Below are 19,473 nucleotides of genomic sequence, written 5' to 3'. Positions count from 1 at the left end.
GACTATTTAACAGTCTTGTCAATTGAATGAATATTAAAGTCGAAATCTTACCTTCTACGTATCAATATTATATCTAAACTTCATCAAGTAAGTTGCAAGTTCAAACTTGGAAACTCAAGCCTTAGTAATATCTGTGGTTTAAGTATTTGTCGCTCTAAATTGCAATGAGTATATCGGTGTATAAAGTTTCTGTCCTACTATTAATCCAATGGTCAATAACACACATGTATTGCTGAAGGTGTTTACTCGGCTAAAGCAATAAAATATTGAAGAAAAGGCACATTTCGTCATCTATGTAATTGTTTTACTCGTTTTGAACTGATTAAAATAATCATGGCCGCTAATTACTGATCTGTTACAACCTTATAGTGCCGTGTTTTAATACGGACTTGTTTTTGGTAAGTTCAATCAAGTGACATAATGCCCAGTAAACACCTGACGTCGTACCGACGTTGGATAGACGTTGGATTTTGGTCGCGGCGTCGGCGACCTGAATCCAACGTCTAACCAACGTCATATCCACGACGTCTAATAGACGTCAGACTTAGACGTCTAGAAGACGTTGGAATTAGGTTGGATAGAAAGTCTGATAAATGTTTTTAGTTATAAAACTAAGTGGTATAATATTGCTAGTAAAGTTTAAAGATATTTACTTGTTTTCATAAAGGTCTGGACATTCGCTTATAAATAATAGTTCATTCGCACATTAAACATTATTAATTATGTTACAATATCGTATGAGATTCTCTATTTTCGGAAATGGATTTTTTTCACGAATTTTAAACTGTTCAAGAAAAATTCATTCTATACACATGTATAAATTATTCTTAATTCGCCTAAGGATCTTCTCTTCTACACATGTTTTCTATTAGTCATTCATTCACGGGATAATCCTGCATCGGTTTACACAGTCTTCCTGTAATTTGATAGTTGTTGGGATAAGATAGAGCAAGTTTATACATGTAAATACTTTACATAAAGGAAGGGGTCCGCAACGTGAGTAACAGACTTTTTAAAAATATAGACTGATCTACTTATTTTAATACTTATACCTATTAATGTTCCGTATATTTTCAAAGATTGATGCATTTTTGTTTGTTTCTTTAAAAAAGCAATTGCGTTTAACACCAAACTTCATTACATTTTACGAAGTTATAGGAGATGTTTTTATAGAATTTAAAATACTACATATTTGTTTGACACGTAGTAATTATGCTCTTAGTAATAGCACTAGTATATTTGTATAAGTCTTTGATTTGATGAAACTGTCAAATTTATACATTTCAGATGGAAATGTAAGCGGAGTTGAAGAATTATGCAAAAATGACGAAACTTGAAAGTTTCAATGACTGGATTACTTTTTGGACTTATTGTATTAGACTAACGTCGCCATAATGTGAAATAAAGATGATAAAATACATGTGTTAAGTACTTGTTTCATTGCAAATTACCTTGAAAATTTGGTCAGATTTTGGTTGAAAAGTGGTTAGATTTAGGTTGGAAAATGGTCGGATTGCGACGTCTAGCCAACGTCGGGATCCGACGTCTAAACGGTTTGCAAATCCAACCAAAATCCAACGTCAATCCGACGTCGGGGTCCGACGTCTATACGACGTCTAACCGACGTCAAATGTCTACTGGGTGTACGATTATCATGCTACCCTTTCCTAGCTATTTATTCAATTGGTACATTTTAATATAAAGTAAAGAAAAAATGAGCAGTACAGGTATCATACACGTAGTTGGCAGACTAAATCATGCCATATATTTCGACTTTTTCAATAAGACAGCCATTTTGAAAAGTGCTTTTGATAGCAAACTAATAATATATGACCTCATGAAGCTTTTGGATGTTTTGTAACGATTTTAATTTTCTAGAGCTGAAGTCTACAAATTTTTGAGTGTCATTTTGAAATATGCTAAAATAGAAAAAAAATACCCGCCCGTATAGCTCAATAGGGAGATCCACGAATGATCTCTGTGCGAATCGTATGTTCTCCGTGACCAGGCTGACATTTGATAGAAGACATTGTTCTTGCAAATTATTCGTCCTCTACCTCTTATTCATGTGGGGAAGTTTGCCTGCGGGGAACAGGTTTTTATAGGTATTGAATCGAGGAACACCGTTTAGGTTTACTGCTCGCCGTTTCTTAGCTGAAATGTTGTAAAGAAGAGCTATTTTACCCAAACAAAACAAAACCGGTGACCTTGTGGACCGTTGATAAACATTTAAGTTATTTTATTGTCTACCTTTACTGCAAAAGTGGTGCTTATATCTAAGGTGTCCAGATCCGACCTAAAATTATCCTAACCCTTACAGTAATAGTTTTGTTTCGATAAAAAGAAAGTGAAAATCAATTTTTAAAGACCTGTTTGACGCCATATAAACTATACTGCGTTGGTATGCCGTAAACCCAAATTTTAAAAGGTGTGTTGGAAGACACTCTGACAAACTAAGTGCGGACTGACAATACATCTCCAATGAACATTATAGAAAATGAACCAATGAATAATACCGATATGACAGCGTATTTGGAAAACTTATTAATGAAAATGTAAACGTATCGCAAATAAAAACAAAGTTTATCAAGTAAAAGTTATTATCAAATTGCTGACGTTTTAACATATTGTGTCAGTTATCGAATATTTATCTAATCCAGACGGAAGTCACATGTTGTTGTTCAAAGTCCGCGTACTACACTCTTACACTAATATGTTGTTCTCTTGCAAAGAAAATTAAAAGAACTTTTTCATTTTGTATTGGGAAATGCAAGACCGATGACAAGAATTTTAAATTAAAATGGCATCTGGAGGGAATGTAAACACAGACATTATGTCTGATGAATCCTTTGATGTCTTATGTAGAGTTTGTAAACGTAAAGGCAAGACTAGAGAGGCAGAAAAATACTGCGTAGAATGTCAGGACTATTATTGTTTAACCTGTGTGCAAGTTCATGAGGATGTTCCATCACTAACTGGACACAGGATTCTTGACAAAGGATGGATTCCACAAGGATCAATCAAGTCGCGTCCTTCAGTACATCGTGGGTCTAGTAAACCTCTACCCACGGCGCCGAGCGAGAGATGTGACAGACACACCCATCACTATATAGACATGTATTGCCAAAACCATGACGAAGTATGGCTATAGATCACAAGTAAGGCTGCTTTATTTATGTAGTTTAAAGTGCATTCGAAATCGAAAATCGCTGTGCAGATTCAGAAAGAGGGCACACTCGGCGCGTCCCCCCTCCAACCCTAAAATCTGTAAAGCATATTTTTTTTACATTCTTAGCTCGTCTATCCAAAGAATAAGTAGAGCTATTTGACTCGCCTTTGCGTCGGCGATTAGGGTAAGATTTTTTTATGTAAGTAGGTATCTCAGTATCCATTTGTAGGAAAGGATTGAAACTTCACACACTTATTCACTGTAATAAACTGACTTACATTGCATAGGGTCCATAGCTATATTTTGCTGCTCTTTTTTTACAAAATTATGCCCCTTTTTCGACTTTTCGAAAATTTTCGTTAAGGTTTTGTATGTAAGCTGGTATCTCAATACCCATTACGGGAATGGATTGAAACTTCAGATACTATCTGACATGCAATGCACAGGTTCCATAACTCTACTCCGCATTTTAACAAAATTATCCCCCTTTATCAACCTTGCAGATTTTGGTTAGGTTCCTGTATGTAAGCTAGTATCTCAGAGCCCACATGTAGGAATGTATGAAAATTTCACAGACTTATCCACTGTATGTACTGTGCAGGTTCCATAACCCTGCTTTGCATTTTTAGCTCACCTGAGCACGAAGTGAGTTTTTGTGACAGTCCTGTGTCCGTCGTCAACAATTTGACTGTAAACACTCCAGATGTTACAATTTTGGCACAATCTTAATGAACTTGGTCAGAATGTTACCCTAAATAAAATCTTGGACGAGTTCGATATTGGGTCAAAAACTAGGTCACCACGTCAGTCAAAGGAAAAGCTTGTTAACACTCTAGAGGCCACACTTATTACAGTATCTTCATGAAACTTGGTCAGAATGTTAACCTTGATAATCTCAAGGTACATTTCAAATCTTGGTCATGTGGAATGTGACCTTCTGACCTACTTTCTTGTTTATTTTAAAGATACAGCCTTAAAATTTGGATGACTTGTACAGTTTCGCACACCGATCTTAAAGCTGACTTTCAGTTACCATGAATGTGACCTACTGACCTACTTTTTTCAAGATACAGCCTTGAAATTTGGATGGCATGCACAGTTTTGCAGACTGATCTTAAAACTCAGTTTAAGTGACAATGAATGTGACCTACTGACCTACTTTCTTGATTTTTAAGATAGAGCCCTGAAATTTGGAAGACATGTTCAGTTTTGCATACTGATCTTAAAACTGACTTTCAATGACCATAAATGTGACATACTGACCTGCTTTCTTAATATTTTAGCATCGGTTTGACATTTGAAACATGTAGCTCATATTACTCAGGTGAGCGATCCAGGGTCATCATGACCCTCTTGTTACAAAATGATGACCCTTTTTCAATTTTTATATTTATTCAATTGACAAGACTGTTAAATAGTCGAGCATTGCTTTCCTCCGACAGCTCTTGTTTCCCATGGAATTAAAAGCTAAAGGCATAATATGCATGAAATATTTTCTGCTCGCTTTGCTCGCTCATTATTAGTATCTACTTGTAATACCACGGACTGCGATAGTTCTATGACTATTTGAAAATATTTGCTTGTTAGAAAAGCACGTTTCTTGTAAATATTAAGGTGAAATTTGATACATTTGTAGCATAACGCATATTCTTCTATTTTCCCGCTCAGACCATATTTATCACTAAATACCAATTTGGCGATATTCCTATGAAACTGAATGCTTGAAAAAGCAAAAAAAAAAAAAAAAAAAAAAAAAAAGAAAGAATGAAATATATGAGGTAATAATGCAGGCAACAAACACGAACTTTCTGCTCATGTAATATAATCATGATTGATACGTAAATGAAAGATAAAAGCATAAAATATATTCAGCTCGCTTCGCTCACATCTCGTTATCCAGTATCATTTATAACAGAGGGAATGAAAAGAACAAACCAGAAGTTTGAAGTCTACGTATCTGCTTATAGTTCTAGAAATTCAAGCCCCCACACCCAGTTCCTTGATCCGCCATTGTATCAAAAGTTGATACATTTTTTCAAAGGAAATTAAAACACAGATGAATAGTAACTTATACAGTAGAAATTAAAGTCCAAACTTATCTAAATATACAATTTACTATGTATACTATTACACGTAGAGATAGTCGACAACGTGTTTGGCGTCCTGTATGTAGAGCACGTATAATACCATCATAAAAGAATGAAATTATGTTTATCTCATGTACTGTATCGTCAGTCATGATTTAGATGGGTGAACGCACGACGCGTGACATCAAGCATGACATGACGCACGACAATACTACACCACACATCACACGACATTGGGATACGACATGCGACATTAATGTCACGTTGTTGCGTCCGTATCGTTTGTTGAGCGTCTTGTAGTATTGTCACACGTTATGTTCTGTGCCGACCGTCTACCCTTTTAAGTCGACGCATGACATGCGACATCACGGAATGACATGCGGCAAACCTCACAACAATGTGACACGGCGTTAAACACATGTTACGATGGGAGACAATACGGCATGACATCGCGACATTTATATTGCACGTTGCGCGTTGTGTCGCATTATTGTGTGCCGGGTCGCATTTTCTGAGTTGTGGCGCTTTTCGTATGTCATGAAACAAAATCGACGAACGACATGCGAAATGACAACACGGAACGCGAAATGTGACACGACGCTCGACACACGCTAAGACAGGCAAAATTACGAAATTACAATGTGGCGTAATGTCGCATTGACCATCGTGTCGCTTGTCGTGTCACATTGTCACATGTCGAGTTGGACATGATGCGTTTTCCTAAAACATCACGGACGGGACATGATATGGCATGACCTTTACAGGATTCCGTAGATACCAGCTTTCTGCGAAGGTCTGCATTTAAGACATGACTGTAATGTTAATGTTTTTTATATAATTTCAAGAACGGAAGAAAAACTAAATAAAATTTCTATTGTACTAGTAAACTTATTTCTTCTTTTCAAGGTTATGCAAAGATAACTTCTACATACCAGAATTTCTACAGAACAACACCTGCACCAACACTACCAGGGAAATTCAGCAAAAGCTAGAATCAGTTAATAAGGCCTTGGAAGAACACCTAGAAAAATTCAACCGAGAAAGAGAACGGCTCTTGAAAAGCAAAACTGTAACATTGGAAAACATCAAGAAGTTCAGGAAAGAAATCAATGACAGACTTGATGAACTAGAGAAGAACACTATATCTGACACTGAAGATAAGTATAAAACCTTCATTAATGAAAAGGAAGATAGTATAAGAATATTAGAGAGAAGTAAAGCTTGCTTAAAATCCGCTCAAGACAAGCTGAAACTGGCAAGTGACAACAAATTGCAAATCTTTGTAAATGTCAAGAAAGGAGAAAACATTGCTGAAAATGTTGCTAAATCTGTAAAAGCAACCAAACTACAAACACCATTCAAAGACATTGATTTCGCTGGAGATCGTAGACTAGATTCTTTGTTGCATGAAATAAATGTTTTCGGCAAGATTGAACAGAGAATAGCCATGAAAACAGAAAATATTGGTACTGTGAATATTCATAAGAACGATTTTTTACTTCAAGTAAAAGGTTGCACAAAATATAGTGTTAACGTTCAGTCAGATAAAAAATATTGTGATATTATCAGCGCCTGTACTCTGGAGGATGGAACAATTATACTGTCTGATTGGAGCAACAGCAAGCTGAAACGTTTAGACAGTTCCTCATATGCTGTCATAGACTACTGTGATCTACAGGGGAGACCATGGCAAGTTTGTTCTATTGATAAACAGCAAGCTGCTGTATGTTTGCATGACAAGAAAGAAGTTCAATTCATTTCACTATCAAGCAAAATGGCATTAACAAACAAAATAAAAACTGGCTTTGAATGTTTTGGTCTATCATATGCTGATGGCAATCTGTACATTTCAGACTATACATCAGTTTACATATACAGTGTATCAGGAAGAAAGCTGAAGAAATTCAGTAAAGATCAATCAGGACAGGAAATGTTCTCTTCCATCCGCAGTCTAGCTGTCAGTGAGAATGGTTCCAAGATTTGTGTTGCTGACAGATACAAAGGACTGATTATACTGGATAATAACGGGATAGTTGTTGGAAGATTTAATGACTCACAGTTAAGAGGTGCCGATGGTTCTTGTCTTACAGGTAGAGGGAGTCTTCTTGTGTGTGCAGATTTCTCCGACAATGTGCTACAGTTTGGACCGAATGGTAATCTGATAGATGAGGTTGTGAAATTTTATGATACATCTGCCTTTAATAAGGCAATATGTTGCAATCAGCAAATGTCAAAGATGATTATAGGCAGAAACAGGGATGAAATTGAAGTATATGATTTGATATGAAGTATACAGTAACTTTGTATACCTCATACGACTGAACTGAATGACTTTACAAATGATGATTTAAAGTTTTGATTTTACCATTATTCTACTAAAAAAGAATGAGCAAATTTTACTAATATTCCAATTATCATTATTATCATATTATGTATAGTTGAAATCATATTGCTGAATTAATGAATCTTTCCACTGTACCAGCTAAAAGTGCAAACATTGTATCTCTACTGAATATACTATCTTTCTACTATCAAAATAAAGAAATCATAAACCTGCAAGTACTATAAATATTTATACAATGTACATTACTGAGCACAATTTATAAATATATGCAATATGTATTATATATTTTTTCATATCAGGAGATTGTAAATATTTGTATATAAACATGCCTTTTTCAACTGGCAATAAAATAAGAAAAATGAGCATAATTATAACAAATTGAAATATTAAAATCATTGAACAGTACATACATTGTGTATGCAGTATCAAAATGAATAGTACAAAACTTAAATAAGAATCTTACTTTATTCCCCTTATTTTGTATTGTTGTTGCAATATTGGTCATGATGAGCCTGGTCCGCTCACCCGAGTAATATGAGCTACATCTTTCAAATGTCAAACTGATGATAAAATATTAAGAAAGTAGTTCAGTAGGTCATATTTATGGTCATTGAAAGTCAGTTTTAGGATCGGCGTGCAAAACTGTAATGGTCATCCAAATCTTAAAGCTCTATCTTAAAAAAACACAAAAAGTAGGTCAGTAGGTCAAGGTAAAAGTCGTGTGACCCCTGATTACTGGGGGTCATCAGGTAATTTTAATAAAACAGTCTTGGAATTTTTTTTGGAGTATTTTTTCCTATTTACCTCGTATAACAATTGACCATCGGGGCAGGGCCTCTTTTTACCCCAGGGCATAAGTTGAAGAGTCTTGCTAGAGAACACTAGGGAATGCTACATACCAAGTATCAAAGGCCTAGGCCTTGAACTTTCAGAAAAGATTTTTAAAATTTTGTATATAAGTCTACGTAAAACTTTGGACCCCGGGTTGGAGCCATTTTTCACCACAGGGTAATAATTTGAACAAGAGGGCCATGAAGGCCCTGTATCGCTCATCTGACCTATTGACCTAAAGACCATCAAGATTAACATTCTGACCAAGTTTCATTAAGATATGGTATAAATGTGGCCTCTAAAGTGTAAACTAGCTTTTCTTTTAATTTGACCTAGGTGACCTATTTTTTGACCCGACATGACCCAGATTCAAACTGGACCTTGAAATCATTAAGATTACCATTCTGACCAAGTTTCATGAAGATACAGTCATAAATGTGGCCTCTAGAGTGTTAACAAGCTTTTCCTTTGATTTGACCTAGTGACCTAGTTTTTGACCCCACCTGACCCAGATTTGAATTTAACTATAGATCATCAAGATTAACATTCTGACCTAGTTTCATTAAGATATGGTCATAAATGTGGCCTCTAGAGTGTAAACTAGCTTTTCCTTTGATTTGACCTGGTGAGCTAGTTTTTGATCCTACATGACCCAGATTCAAATTTGACCTTGAAAATATCAAGATTACCATTTTGACCAAGTTTCATAAAGATACAGTCATAAATGTGGCCTCTACAGTGTTAACAAGCTTTACCTTTGATTTGACTCGGTGACCTAGTTTTTGACCTGACATGACCCGGGTTCGAACTTGACCTAAAGATTATCAAGATTACCATTTTGACCAAGTTTCATAAAGATACAGTCATAAATGTAGCCTCTAGAGTGTTAACAAGCTTTACCTTTGATTTGACTCGGTGACCTAGTTTTTGACCTGACATGACCCAGGTTCGAACTTGACCTAAAGATTATCAAGGTTAACATTCTGACATAGTTTCATAAAGATACAGTCATAAATGTGGCCTCTAGAGTGTTAACAAGCTATTCCTTTGATTTGACCTAGTGACCTAGTTTTTGACCCCACCTGACCCAGATTCAAACTTGACCTATATAGCCTCAAGATTAACATTCTGACCAAGTTTCATTAAGATGTGATCATAAATGTGGCCTCTACAGTGTAAACTAGCTTTTCCTTTGATCTGACCTGGTGAGCTAGTTTTTGATCTCACATGACCCAGATTCAAACTGGACCTTGAGATCATCAAGATTAACATTCTGACCAAGTTTCATGAAGATACATCATAAATGTGGCCTCTACATTAAGATTTGTCCAAAATTGAGACCTCTAGAGTGTTAACAAGCTTTTCCTTTGATTTGACCTGGTGGCCTAGTTTCTGACCCCAGATGACCCAATATCAAACTCGTCCAAGATTTTATTGAGGGTAACACTGACCAAGTTTCATTAAGATTGGACCAAAATTGTGACCTCTACAGTGTAAACTAGCTTTTCCTTTTATCTAACCTGGTGAGCTAGTTTTTTATCTCACATGACCCAGATTCAAACTGGACCTTGAGATCATCAAGATTAACATTCTGGCCAAGTTTCATGAAGATATATCATAAAAGTGGCCTCTACATTAAGACTGGACCAAAATTGTGACCTCTAGAGTGTTAACAAGCTTTTCTTTTGATTTGACCTGGTGACCTTGTTTTTGACTCCAGATGACCTAATATCAAACTTGTCTAAGATTTTATTGAGGGTAACATTCTGACCAAATTTTTTTTTTAAGATTGGGCTTAAACTGTGACCTCTAGAGTGTTAACAAGCTTTTTCTTTGATTTGACCTGGTGACCTAGTTTTTGATCCCAGATGACCCAAATTTCAAGATTTTATTGAGGGTAACATTCTGACCAAGCTTCATTAAGATTGGGCCAAAATGTATCCTCTAGAGTGTTAACATGCTTTTTCTTTGATTTGACCTGGTGACCTAATTTTTTTAACCACAGATGACCCAAATTTCTACTGTCTCCAAGATTTTATGGAGGGTAACATTCTGACCAAGTTTCATTAAGATTGGGCCACAACTGTGACCTCTAGAGTGTTAAAAAGCTTTTCCTTTGATTTCACCTGGTGACCTAGTTTTTGACCCAACATGACCCAATATCAAACTCTGCCAAGATTTAATTGAGGGTAACATTCAAGTTTCATTAAGATTGGCGCAAATTTGTGACCTCTAGAGTGTTAACAGTCAAATTGTTGACGCCGACGACGACGGACGACGGACACAGGATGATCACAAAAGCTCACGTTTGAGCACTTTGTGCTCAGGTGAGCTAAAAATTTTAGTAGAGGAACATTGAAGGCAGTGCAACATACCAAATATCAAAGGCCTAGGTCTTGTGGTTTCAGACAAGAATTTTTTCTAAGTTTCTTTCCATATAAGTCTATGTAAAATTGGAACCCCCCAGGTGGGGCCTCTTTTCACCCCAGGGTAAAAATTTGAACGATCTTGATAGAGGACCATCAGCCAATGCTACATACAAAATATCAAAGGCCGCCTAGGTCTTGTGCTTTTAATTATTCATACAGGTATACAACAAACGTTTTACAAACCCAAAAACGATCTGGATTATTCAAAACAAAGGTCAGTTTTCATTCTCGGAACAAGTCTGGATGACATTAATAAACCTTTGAGATTTTAAAACCTCGCTCATTACGCTCGCTCGGTTCACAAATACCTCACAGTTTTGTAAAACTTTCACATGGTTGATCAGTACCAAGCTTAAGTTTCCATGAATGCCACAGCTTTACCTGTTGTAACATTTAAGGTAGATCAGTTTTAACAAACTTGATAGAGGTCCATGCCAATATGCTTACGTCAAAGTTTGGTGTAAATCTGACCAGGCCCCGTGTTCACAAAACATTTTTCGATCTCAGCTGAGTTTGAGTTTGAAATTTTAATATCAGTTTTACTAAAACTTCAAGCTTAAATTCCAAATGAGACTGACCATCAATACCGAATAATCACTTTAAAATACTTATTAACTTAAAATTTTGTGTTAAACATGCTATTTTGATATAAATGAGAAATTAAGTTTCATTATCAAACTCAGCTGAGACTGAAAATGTTTTGTGAACACGGGGCCAGTAGTTCGGAGAAGAAGACTTTTGAGTTGAAATGTTGATACAGGATGGTTGACACCGGACCATCTGCCTATACTAATAGCTCTTCCGTAACAAAGTTCAGATGAGCTAAACACAAAAGGTAGAAGACATGAAATTGTTTGCTTTCTTCGCCACAAAGCTTAGCCCAGATTCAAGTGCGTATGTTTCCTACACATTAATTTGGTCAGAGAAAGAAACACAATGCAAATGGCATATTGTAACAAAGGGAGCAATTAAATGAAATCCAACCTACAAGTGTTTTTCATAGCTCGAACCTACACTGTTGGCGGGCAAGAGCTTCAAAGTTTGTCCTAAACCACCCGCACTAAAATGCCAAACTGCTGAAAAGGCTCCACACAAAGCACAAAAACAAAAGAACCCTTTGATTATATCAGTTATGTTTTATTTTTATCAGTTATATCTAAATAAATTACAAGTAAAAAAGAATGGAAAAAGAATTTGAACAATATCGTCGGCTGAAAAATTTGCAAGTACACAATTTACAAAAAGAATAATTTCATATACTCTTAGCAGAAATAAATATTACACAACTGACAAGATAAAATTATGTACCTCCCTAAAAAAAAAATAAAGCTTGGATCTTAAGCCTCCAAAGTCTTTACAATATATACTGTTATTCTTCGTTTAACCTTGTTTTTCATATAATATGATTGTTAAATGGGCACAACTACATTTTTTTCAAACTTTAGAAAATAATTTCATTTCTTAACAAACATAAAGACATATAAAGATAATTCAATATAGTATAAAACCTATTTTGTCAACAAATATGGCTCTTCTAAGCAGATTTTGTAAATTAACTTGTTTAATAATATAAACATTTTGAGTATGTACAGCAGAATTCACAATCAAATGGCATATAGTATCAGTGTTTTGTTGAAAAAAAACCGGCCACTTTTAAAGGTAGTACACATTGCAAAGTTGAAGTTCCTGCTATGAATAATGAGTTACATGTTTATTAACCCTATTCTGTCTTCAACTTTGCACTTGATACTGTTTATACATACAAACATGTTTCTTTCACACTTACATACTGGACACAGTTCTTTTTTTTTTAAATAAGAAATTTGGGCATAATATAACTTTAAAGCTTAAAAAAATATTGCACAAAAAGAAAAAAAAACTACATATATAAACTGGAGAAACTTTACACTAACACTAGAGACAGTACTGAAAATTTCAGCAGCATGTTGACCATAAGGCATTACATAATAAAAAAAAGTTAGAAAATATTTGAGCCATACCGTGAGAAAACTAACAGAGTGCGTTTGCGACCAGCATGGTTCCAGACCAGCCTGCGCATCCCCGCAGTCTGGTCAGGATCCATGCTGTTCGCTTACCGTTTCTCTAATTGCAATAGGCTTAGAAAGCGAACAGCATTGATCCTGACCAGACTGAGCGGCGGATGCGCAGGCTGGTCTGGATCCATGCTGGTCGCAAATGCACTATGTTGGTTTTCTCATGGCGTGGCTCATTTTAGGTAGAAATATTGTTCATTACCTGATCTGATGTGATAAACTTCTGTTTGAACATTAGTTACTATCAGTCTCAATGAATTGTGTTTATTTTGTCTAGGCCAACAGAATAAGCAAATGAATAAATTCTTCGGCAAAATAAAGTAAAATAGATGTCTCAGTTATTTAACTTGTCCCAATATCTTTGTGATACTTTATAACATCATATCCTTCTTGTTTTTTGCAGGTTTTTCATTTCCTAGTTATGATATTGTTCTTTTACAGAGAGGTAGAAATGAGCTAAAATACATAATTGCAAAAGATTACAGTTTGGTCTGTAGACACACAGTCAGACCTGCACTAAAAATTACCTCTAAATAAAGGACAATACTATAAAAACCTGATTTAAAAAGCCACTACTTTCTCTTCCCATTTATCCATTATAATAGCAGTGTTAATTTACTGTTGTTGAGGATCCATCTGTCAACACAAAGACCACTTTTTCCATTTTCCAAGGGTGGTCTAGACTACTTTTTCCATTTTCCAGTGGTGGTCTAGATCCTCTTTTCCCCATTTTCCAAGGGTGGTCTAGACCACTTTTTCCATTTTCCAGTGGTGGTCTAGATCCTTTTTTCCATTTTCCAATGGTGGTCTAGACCTTTTTTCCCTTTTCCCCATTTTCCAAGGGTGGTCTATATTATTATTTCTCAGAAATATTTTTGAAGCAACTAGCTTAGAATGCCTCAATACTGATAACTTCTACATTTTCCCCCATCATAACCAAGTTTTTTGTGTGCTTTTTTTATTATGCGAAGCCTTTTTAATACATGCTTTAAATTTAAATATAAGAGTCTAGAAGTTAAAAGTAAAACTATTTTGAGAATTTCAAAACATTTAAATACATATCCTGTGATATTTAGAAAGAAATATAGTCAAATATGTTCAACAAAATAACAACCACTTTTAACAATTTAGAACATATAACAATTTGAATTTCCTTTTTCACTATGTACAATAACAAACATTCAATTCATTTAACAAGTGAAAATAAAAAATTGAAAATACGTACAATAAAACTTGAGTACACTGATTGATACACACTAAACAACTGATTTATAGATACCAAACCAATATACTTTAAATCATGAAAATATGCTCCTTATCCATTTAACATGAACATCTCCATTAATAACTGCCCTACAGATGACTCAGACAATATATTTGCCTAGAAAGATCTCGGTCTGTAAAACGAAGGGAGGTTCTAGTTGCCAAAATGTTCTTATCTTTACACCTTTATGCCTTAGCTGTGAGAAATCTTAAATACAGTACTAAGGATAAAGTATCATCGAGATAATGTTTCCCGAGATATCGTCTCCAGTGATAACGTCTCCCAAAACATCGTCTTCAGAGAGTGACTTCAGAGATAATGTCTACCAAGGTATATTCTCCCAAGACAATGTCTCTCGAGGTAACAGATAGCCTCTTCGTGTTATTGTATCCCGAGATAACTTCTCCCAAGAAGTAGGGATGGGCAAACCGGTTGGATTAATCGCACAAGCTAACCGATTCGATTAATCGGATATAATCGGATATTTTACTTTCATAACTATAAGAATTCACAACTTGTATGTTTAACCAGGTTTTCAACGAAAACCTGAGTTATTAGATTGGGGTATGTCGTTGGTCGGGCGGGCGGGCGGGCGGGCGGCGTCAAACTGGTGTTTCCGGTCAATAACTTTTGTTTCGGTAAAGATATTTAAATAAAACTTGGTATGTATGTAGCTTATATCAAGACAAAGGGATTGATTTTGGGGTTTCTGGGGTCAAGGTCAAGGTCACTGTTACTTAAAATAGAAAAAGGGTTTCCGGTCAAAAACTTAACTTAGGAATGAGCTATCATGATGAAACTTGGTGTATAGAAAACTTATATAAAGTTGTAGCTCGGGATTGATTTTGGGGCTTCTGGGATCAAGGTCAAGGTCATTGTTACTAAAGTTAGGGTTAGGGTTAAGAGTTAGGGTTAGGGTTAAGGGTTAGGGTTGTGCTTCAAAGTGGTGCACTGTGATTCAGTATACTTTTTTATTCTTATGAAAAGTGTTGAAAACCTGGTTTCCTGGCATTGCCGCGTTTCTTGTTTATATCATTACTTAAGAAATGAACCACACAGAGATTAGATGTCCTATTTATATTGTATCCCTTCATTAACACAGTAAGTTAACAGCGTAAACGTAAAATATTTGTGAAGATAGTAAACTTCAGGTACTGGTCTTAATTTCACCATGGTGCAGACAGACAGTATTAATCCAGTGATATTGTGTTATTAAATTGAAAATTATTTTGAGCAAAAGAAAAGTAATAACGATTAATTAATTCTTAGTTAAAGACTGGAATATTTTCAATCCCACAAAATTAAAAACTTCTGCTTGCGTAAGTCTTACGGCATGCTATGCACACTCTCATACTAATGTCCAGAGTTTGGGATGATGCTTTTCTAAGCTATATTTTGCAAGAGCAATATATCTTTCAAAATCTGGGTGATCATAGATGACCTCTAGTTCTTTCGAGACGTTGGGGGAAGCCATATTTTTTGCAGAAAAGTAGTTTGCCTTGGCGTAATTGCCCCCAAAGAACCGTAAATACCAGAAAGAAAAAGGTCAGGAACAACTAATCCATTGAGGGTGCCAAGTAATTAATCGGTCAGGGAAAAGTGAAATAGGCGATCGTGATCATCAATGCCACGCCGACGACTATCCGACTGTCGGCCCATCACTACCAAGAAGCAAGATCGTAATAACCTGTTCACCACTAAATCAGTTTTTTAATCAGTCATTTAATGGTTTTGCACTTTTAAGTTTTGATACATTTGCAAACTATAAATATTTGCCTTGGCATCCCACGTGACAAAAGGCTAGGCCAAATTTTGAGGGGACACAGCTATTACTAATGCGGTTCAAACTGACACAGTGATAAACTTGTGAAATGAAACACTAATTTGTCCAATGAGGTCCTGCATGTTGAAAGGACAACATAATATAACTGCTTCAAATGGTTTGTAATAATGCCATAGAAAGAGTAAAATGAAGAATTATGAGAAAAAAAAGCGTATAAGATTACATATTTTTGTTGTTACTAAATTTCAAGCCACAACAACATAATTTAAGATCATACGGAGATTTTACAGATTTTGATGGTAGAGGAATATCCCTGGTGCCCCTCCAGGCAATATTTCAAGCCAAGAAGGGACCTTGGTACAACCATCGAACTTCCGTAAACCAGCTGGATGGCTTCCTCACATATAACAAATTTTACAACACAAGCAGGTTTCGAACCCACAAAGTTGTGAGGATATTAGTGTATAAAATGCATATCTCACTGAAGTATACATGGAATTTGAGCATTCAATTATATACAAAGACAATAGAATAGATCTGTAAAAATTCTCTATACAACAATATCATACAATAACTAGAGCCATCACTAAAGGTGATGAATGTACCCCCCGCATGCACTGACACAGTACATTGCAATTTGACGCACAAAAGATTGCATAATTATGTGGACTGTATGTATAAAGACTGTATGTATACAGTATAGTAACAAATAACAAAGTCCCAATACTATGCAGAATATTTATCTAAAAGAACGTAACATGCACTATGCACAACTACGGTTGGTACTGATCACTTGTGTGAAGCTTCATTATATTGTGTGCAAGGGTTCGGAAGATTAGGCGCACACAAGATTGCATATGCAGACTGTATGTAAATAGTATGTTAACAAGAAACAAAGTCCCATAACTCTGCAATTTTTGTCGTTGAAAGAACCTAACATGTCCCATGCACAACTACTGTTGTTACTGATCACTTGTGTGAAGTTTCATTAAACTGTGTCAAGGGGATGAGGAGAGAAGGTGCGCACAAGATTGTGTCTATGTATATAGTATAGTAACAAAAAACAAAGTCCCACAACTCTGCATTTTTTTTTCTGAAAGAACCTAACATGCCTCATGCACAACTACTGTTGTTACTGATCACTTGTGTGAAGTTTCATTAAATTGTGTCAAGGGGATGAGGAGAGATGGTGCGCACAAGACTGTGTCTACGGACAGACAGACTGACAGACAGACGGACGGACGGACCGACAGACAGACAGACAACCTGAAACCAGTGTACCCCCACCCCTTACAACTTTGTTGTCGGAGGGTACAATAAAATAATGCATAAATTAAAGATACAATATTTACAAATTAAAAATATCTAAACATGACATTAACAATATTGGTGTACTGACCAAGAACAACAAATAATTCAATCCATCTCATAATTTACTAACTGATTTTCTGCTGTCAATATTGACTTACCGTTAGGCATGAAGTAACTGCCAAATGATTCACCGAAAATTTGAATGAGATCACTCACATCAATACATAGAAATTAAGCAGTTAATTGACCAAATCGGACATATCAAGTTCAATCAAATAATTTGTACATGTTCCTTTTACAATTTCATAATAAAAATAGGCAACAATATCATGAACTTTATTTCATATATATCTAAAACTATAAATGCATGAATCAATACTATCCCTTATCGGATACTTTAATTGGTAATGGATTTCTTTAACAATTTAAACATTCGGTTTACATGCAGACAAAATGTTTCAGACAGACAAAATCACCAAACCTAAATCGGCATGATGGAAAGTGCCTAGAACAAGACTGAGCAGTTCATTTTATCTCGAAAAGTCAAGAAAGACAAGTTTTTGTACGCAATAAATCAATACAATTTGACACAACTGTTTTTACTTTGTCTCTGATGAATCACACATCCAAACTTACAAATCCAAAGTTGTTCAAACTTCAATGGCTAAAATGTCCATACTTTCTCAAGCATTAATGACTCAAGTATCCGGAATTTCTTGAGCATCAACGACTGAAGCGTTTGGACTTTCTTGAGCATCAATGACTCAAGCGTTTGGACTTTCTTGAACATCAATGACTCAAGCGTTTGGACTTTCTTGAACATCAATGACTCAAGCGTTTGGACTTTCTTGAACATCAATGACTCAAGCGTTTGGACTTTCTTGAACATCCATGACTCAAGCGTTCAGACATTCTTGAACATCAATGACTCAAGCGTATCGGACTTTCTTGAACATCAATGACTCAAGCGTATCAGACTTTCTTGAACATCATTGACTCAAGCGTATCGGACTTTCTTGAACATCAATGACTCAAGCGTTTGGACTTTCTTGAACATCTGTACTAACTCTTAACAATTAATGCCCTTTTACTATGTTTGAACTGCTCAAAACTCTGGATATTTCCAGTAATTGTCTCACCCCTTTGATACCTCAAACGATAAGGGCTTTACTGCAACTATTATAAATGTAAACAGAGCTGTTTGTAAAACTTACAATGTGGTGGTAATGGTATCTTACTATCAAAGTAACAAACTATGTGCAAATGTTTCTTGGAATTGTATGACTGTACAAAATGTGTGTACCACGTACTATATCATATGAGTGTCAAGGCTGTAAGTATGCTGGGAAACAGAAACGTGAAGTCCTTTAGATCAATATGATCAAAACCTCCACTGGTACCCTGCGCTACACTTGTGCTGCCATTAACTTCACACGCCTTACAATATCTGCTCTACACAAAGGACACTGCTGAACAGATTCACAACACTGGATACATGTACACACGTGTCCACAGTTCATAAATATAACTTCAGACTGAAATAGTCACAATAGTATATTAAGATATAATTGTGTAGCTTGTTACTTCTTGTGAAAGCATTAATATCTGAGCTGCAACATGAGAAAACAAACACAGTGCATTTGCAACCAGCATGGATTCAGACCAGCCTGCACATCCGCGCAGTCTGGTCAGGATCCATGTTGTTCACTAATGGTTTCTCTAATTGCAATAGGCTTTGAAAGCAAATAGCATGGATCCTGATCAGCTGCGCGGATGCGCTGGCTGGTTTTGATCCATGCTGGTCACAAATGCATTATGTTGATTTTCTCATGGTGTATCTCATTTGCGGATTCTATACACACACAATCCATGTAATTTAATTCCAATTAATAAGTTAAATTCTCATTCATTTTATATTCAAAAGTTGGAATCCACAAATTCATCTCCCCAAGAAATAACCGATATGACCAAAACCACAAATTTTGGATCCCACAAAATTAAATGATTTCATAGTATTTGATATTCAAACTCTTTAAGAGAAGGCCTAAAAGAGAGATATATTTTCAGCTACAAAATACAATTTGTTTTAAGATAACATTAAACATTGCTCCTGAAATATCAAGGTCTTATTCTGAAGCTATTTACCTATTACAGATCTATTAGGACAAAAGGCAATTTCTTTTTTGCATAAACATATAATG

At 35.6% G+C, this 19,473-nt stretch overlaps 2 protein-coding genes across 2 annotated transcripts in view; one reads left to right on the top strand and one right to left on the bottom strand.

The window, feature by feature from the left end:
* Positions 1 to 3,141: 3,141 nt before the first annotated feature.
* LOC123562339 (uncharacterized) lies at positions 3,142 to 7,543 on the top strand. Its single transcript, XM_045354982.2, has 2 exons — positions 3,142 to 3,158; positions 6,163 to 7,543. The coding sequence occupies exons 1-2, from the start codon at positions 3,142 to 3,144 to the stop codon at positions 7,541 to 7,543; spliced, it is 1,398 nt and encodes a 465-aa protein (XP_045210917.2).
* A 10,703-nt stretch (positions 7,544 to 18,246) lies between these two features.
* The window catches only part of LOC123556189 (E3 ubiquitin-protein ligase LRSAM1-like), a 35,815-nt gene continuing 34,588 nt past the window's right edge, over positions 18,247 to 19,473 (bottom strand). Inside the window, exon 12 of the mRNA XM_053524283.1 lies at positions 18,247 to 18,807. Coding sequence (XP_053380258.1) covers positions 18,679 to 18,807 — 129 coding nt within the window. The 3' untranslated portion in view covers positions 18,247 to 18,678. The remainder of the gene's footprint in view (positions 18,808 to 19,473) is intronic.

The sequence above is a fragment of the Mercenaria mercenaria genome, chromosome 15 (assembly GCF_021730395.1).
Source record: "Mercenaria mercenaria strain notata chromosome 15, MADL_Memer_1, whole genome shotgun sequence".
Classification (NCBI taxonomy): domain Eukaryota; kingdom Metazoa; phylum Mollusca; class Bivalvia; order Venerida; family Veneridae; genus Mercenaria; species Mercenaria mercenaria.
Note: the sequence above shows the minus strand (reverse complement) of the source record. Positions and strands in the feature narration are given on the sequence as shown.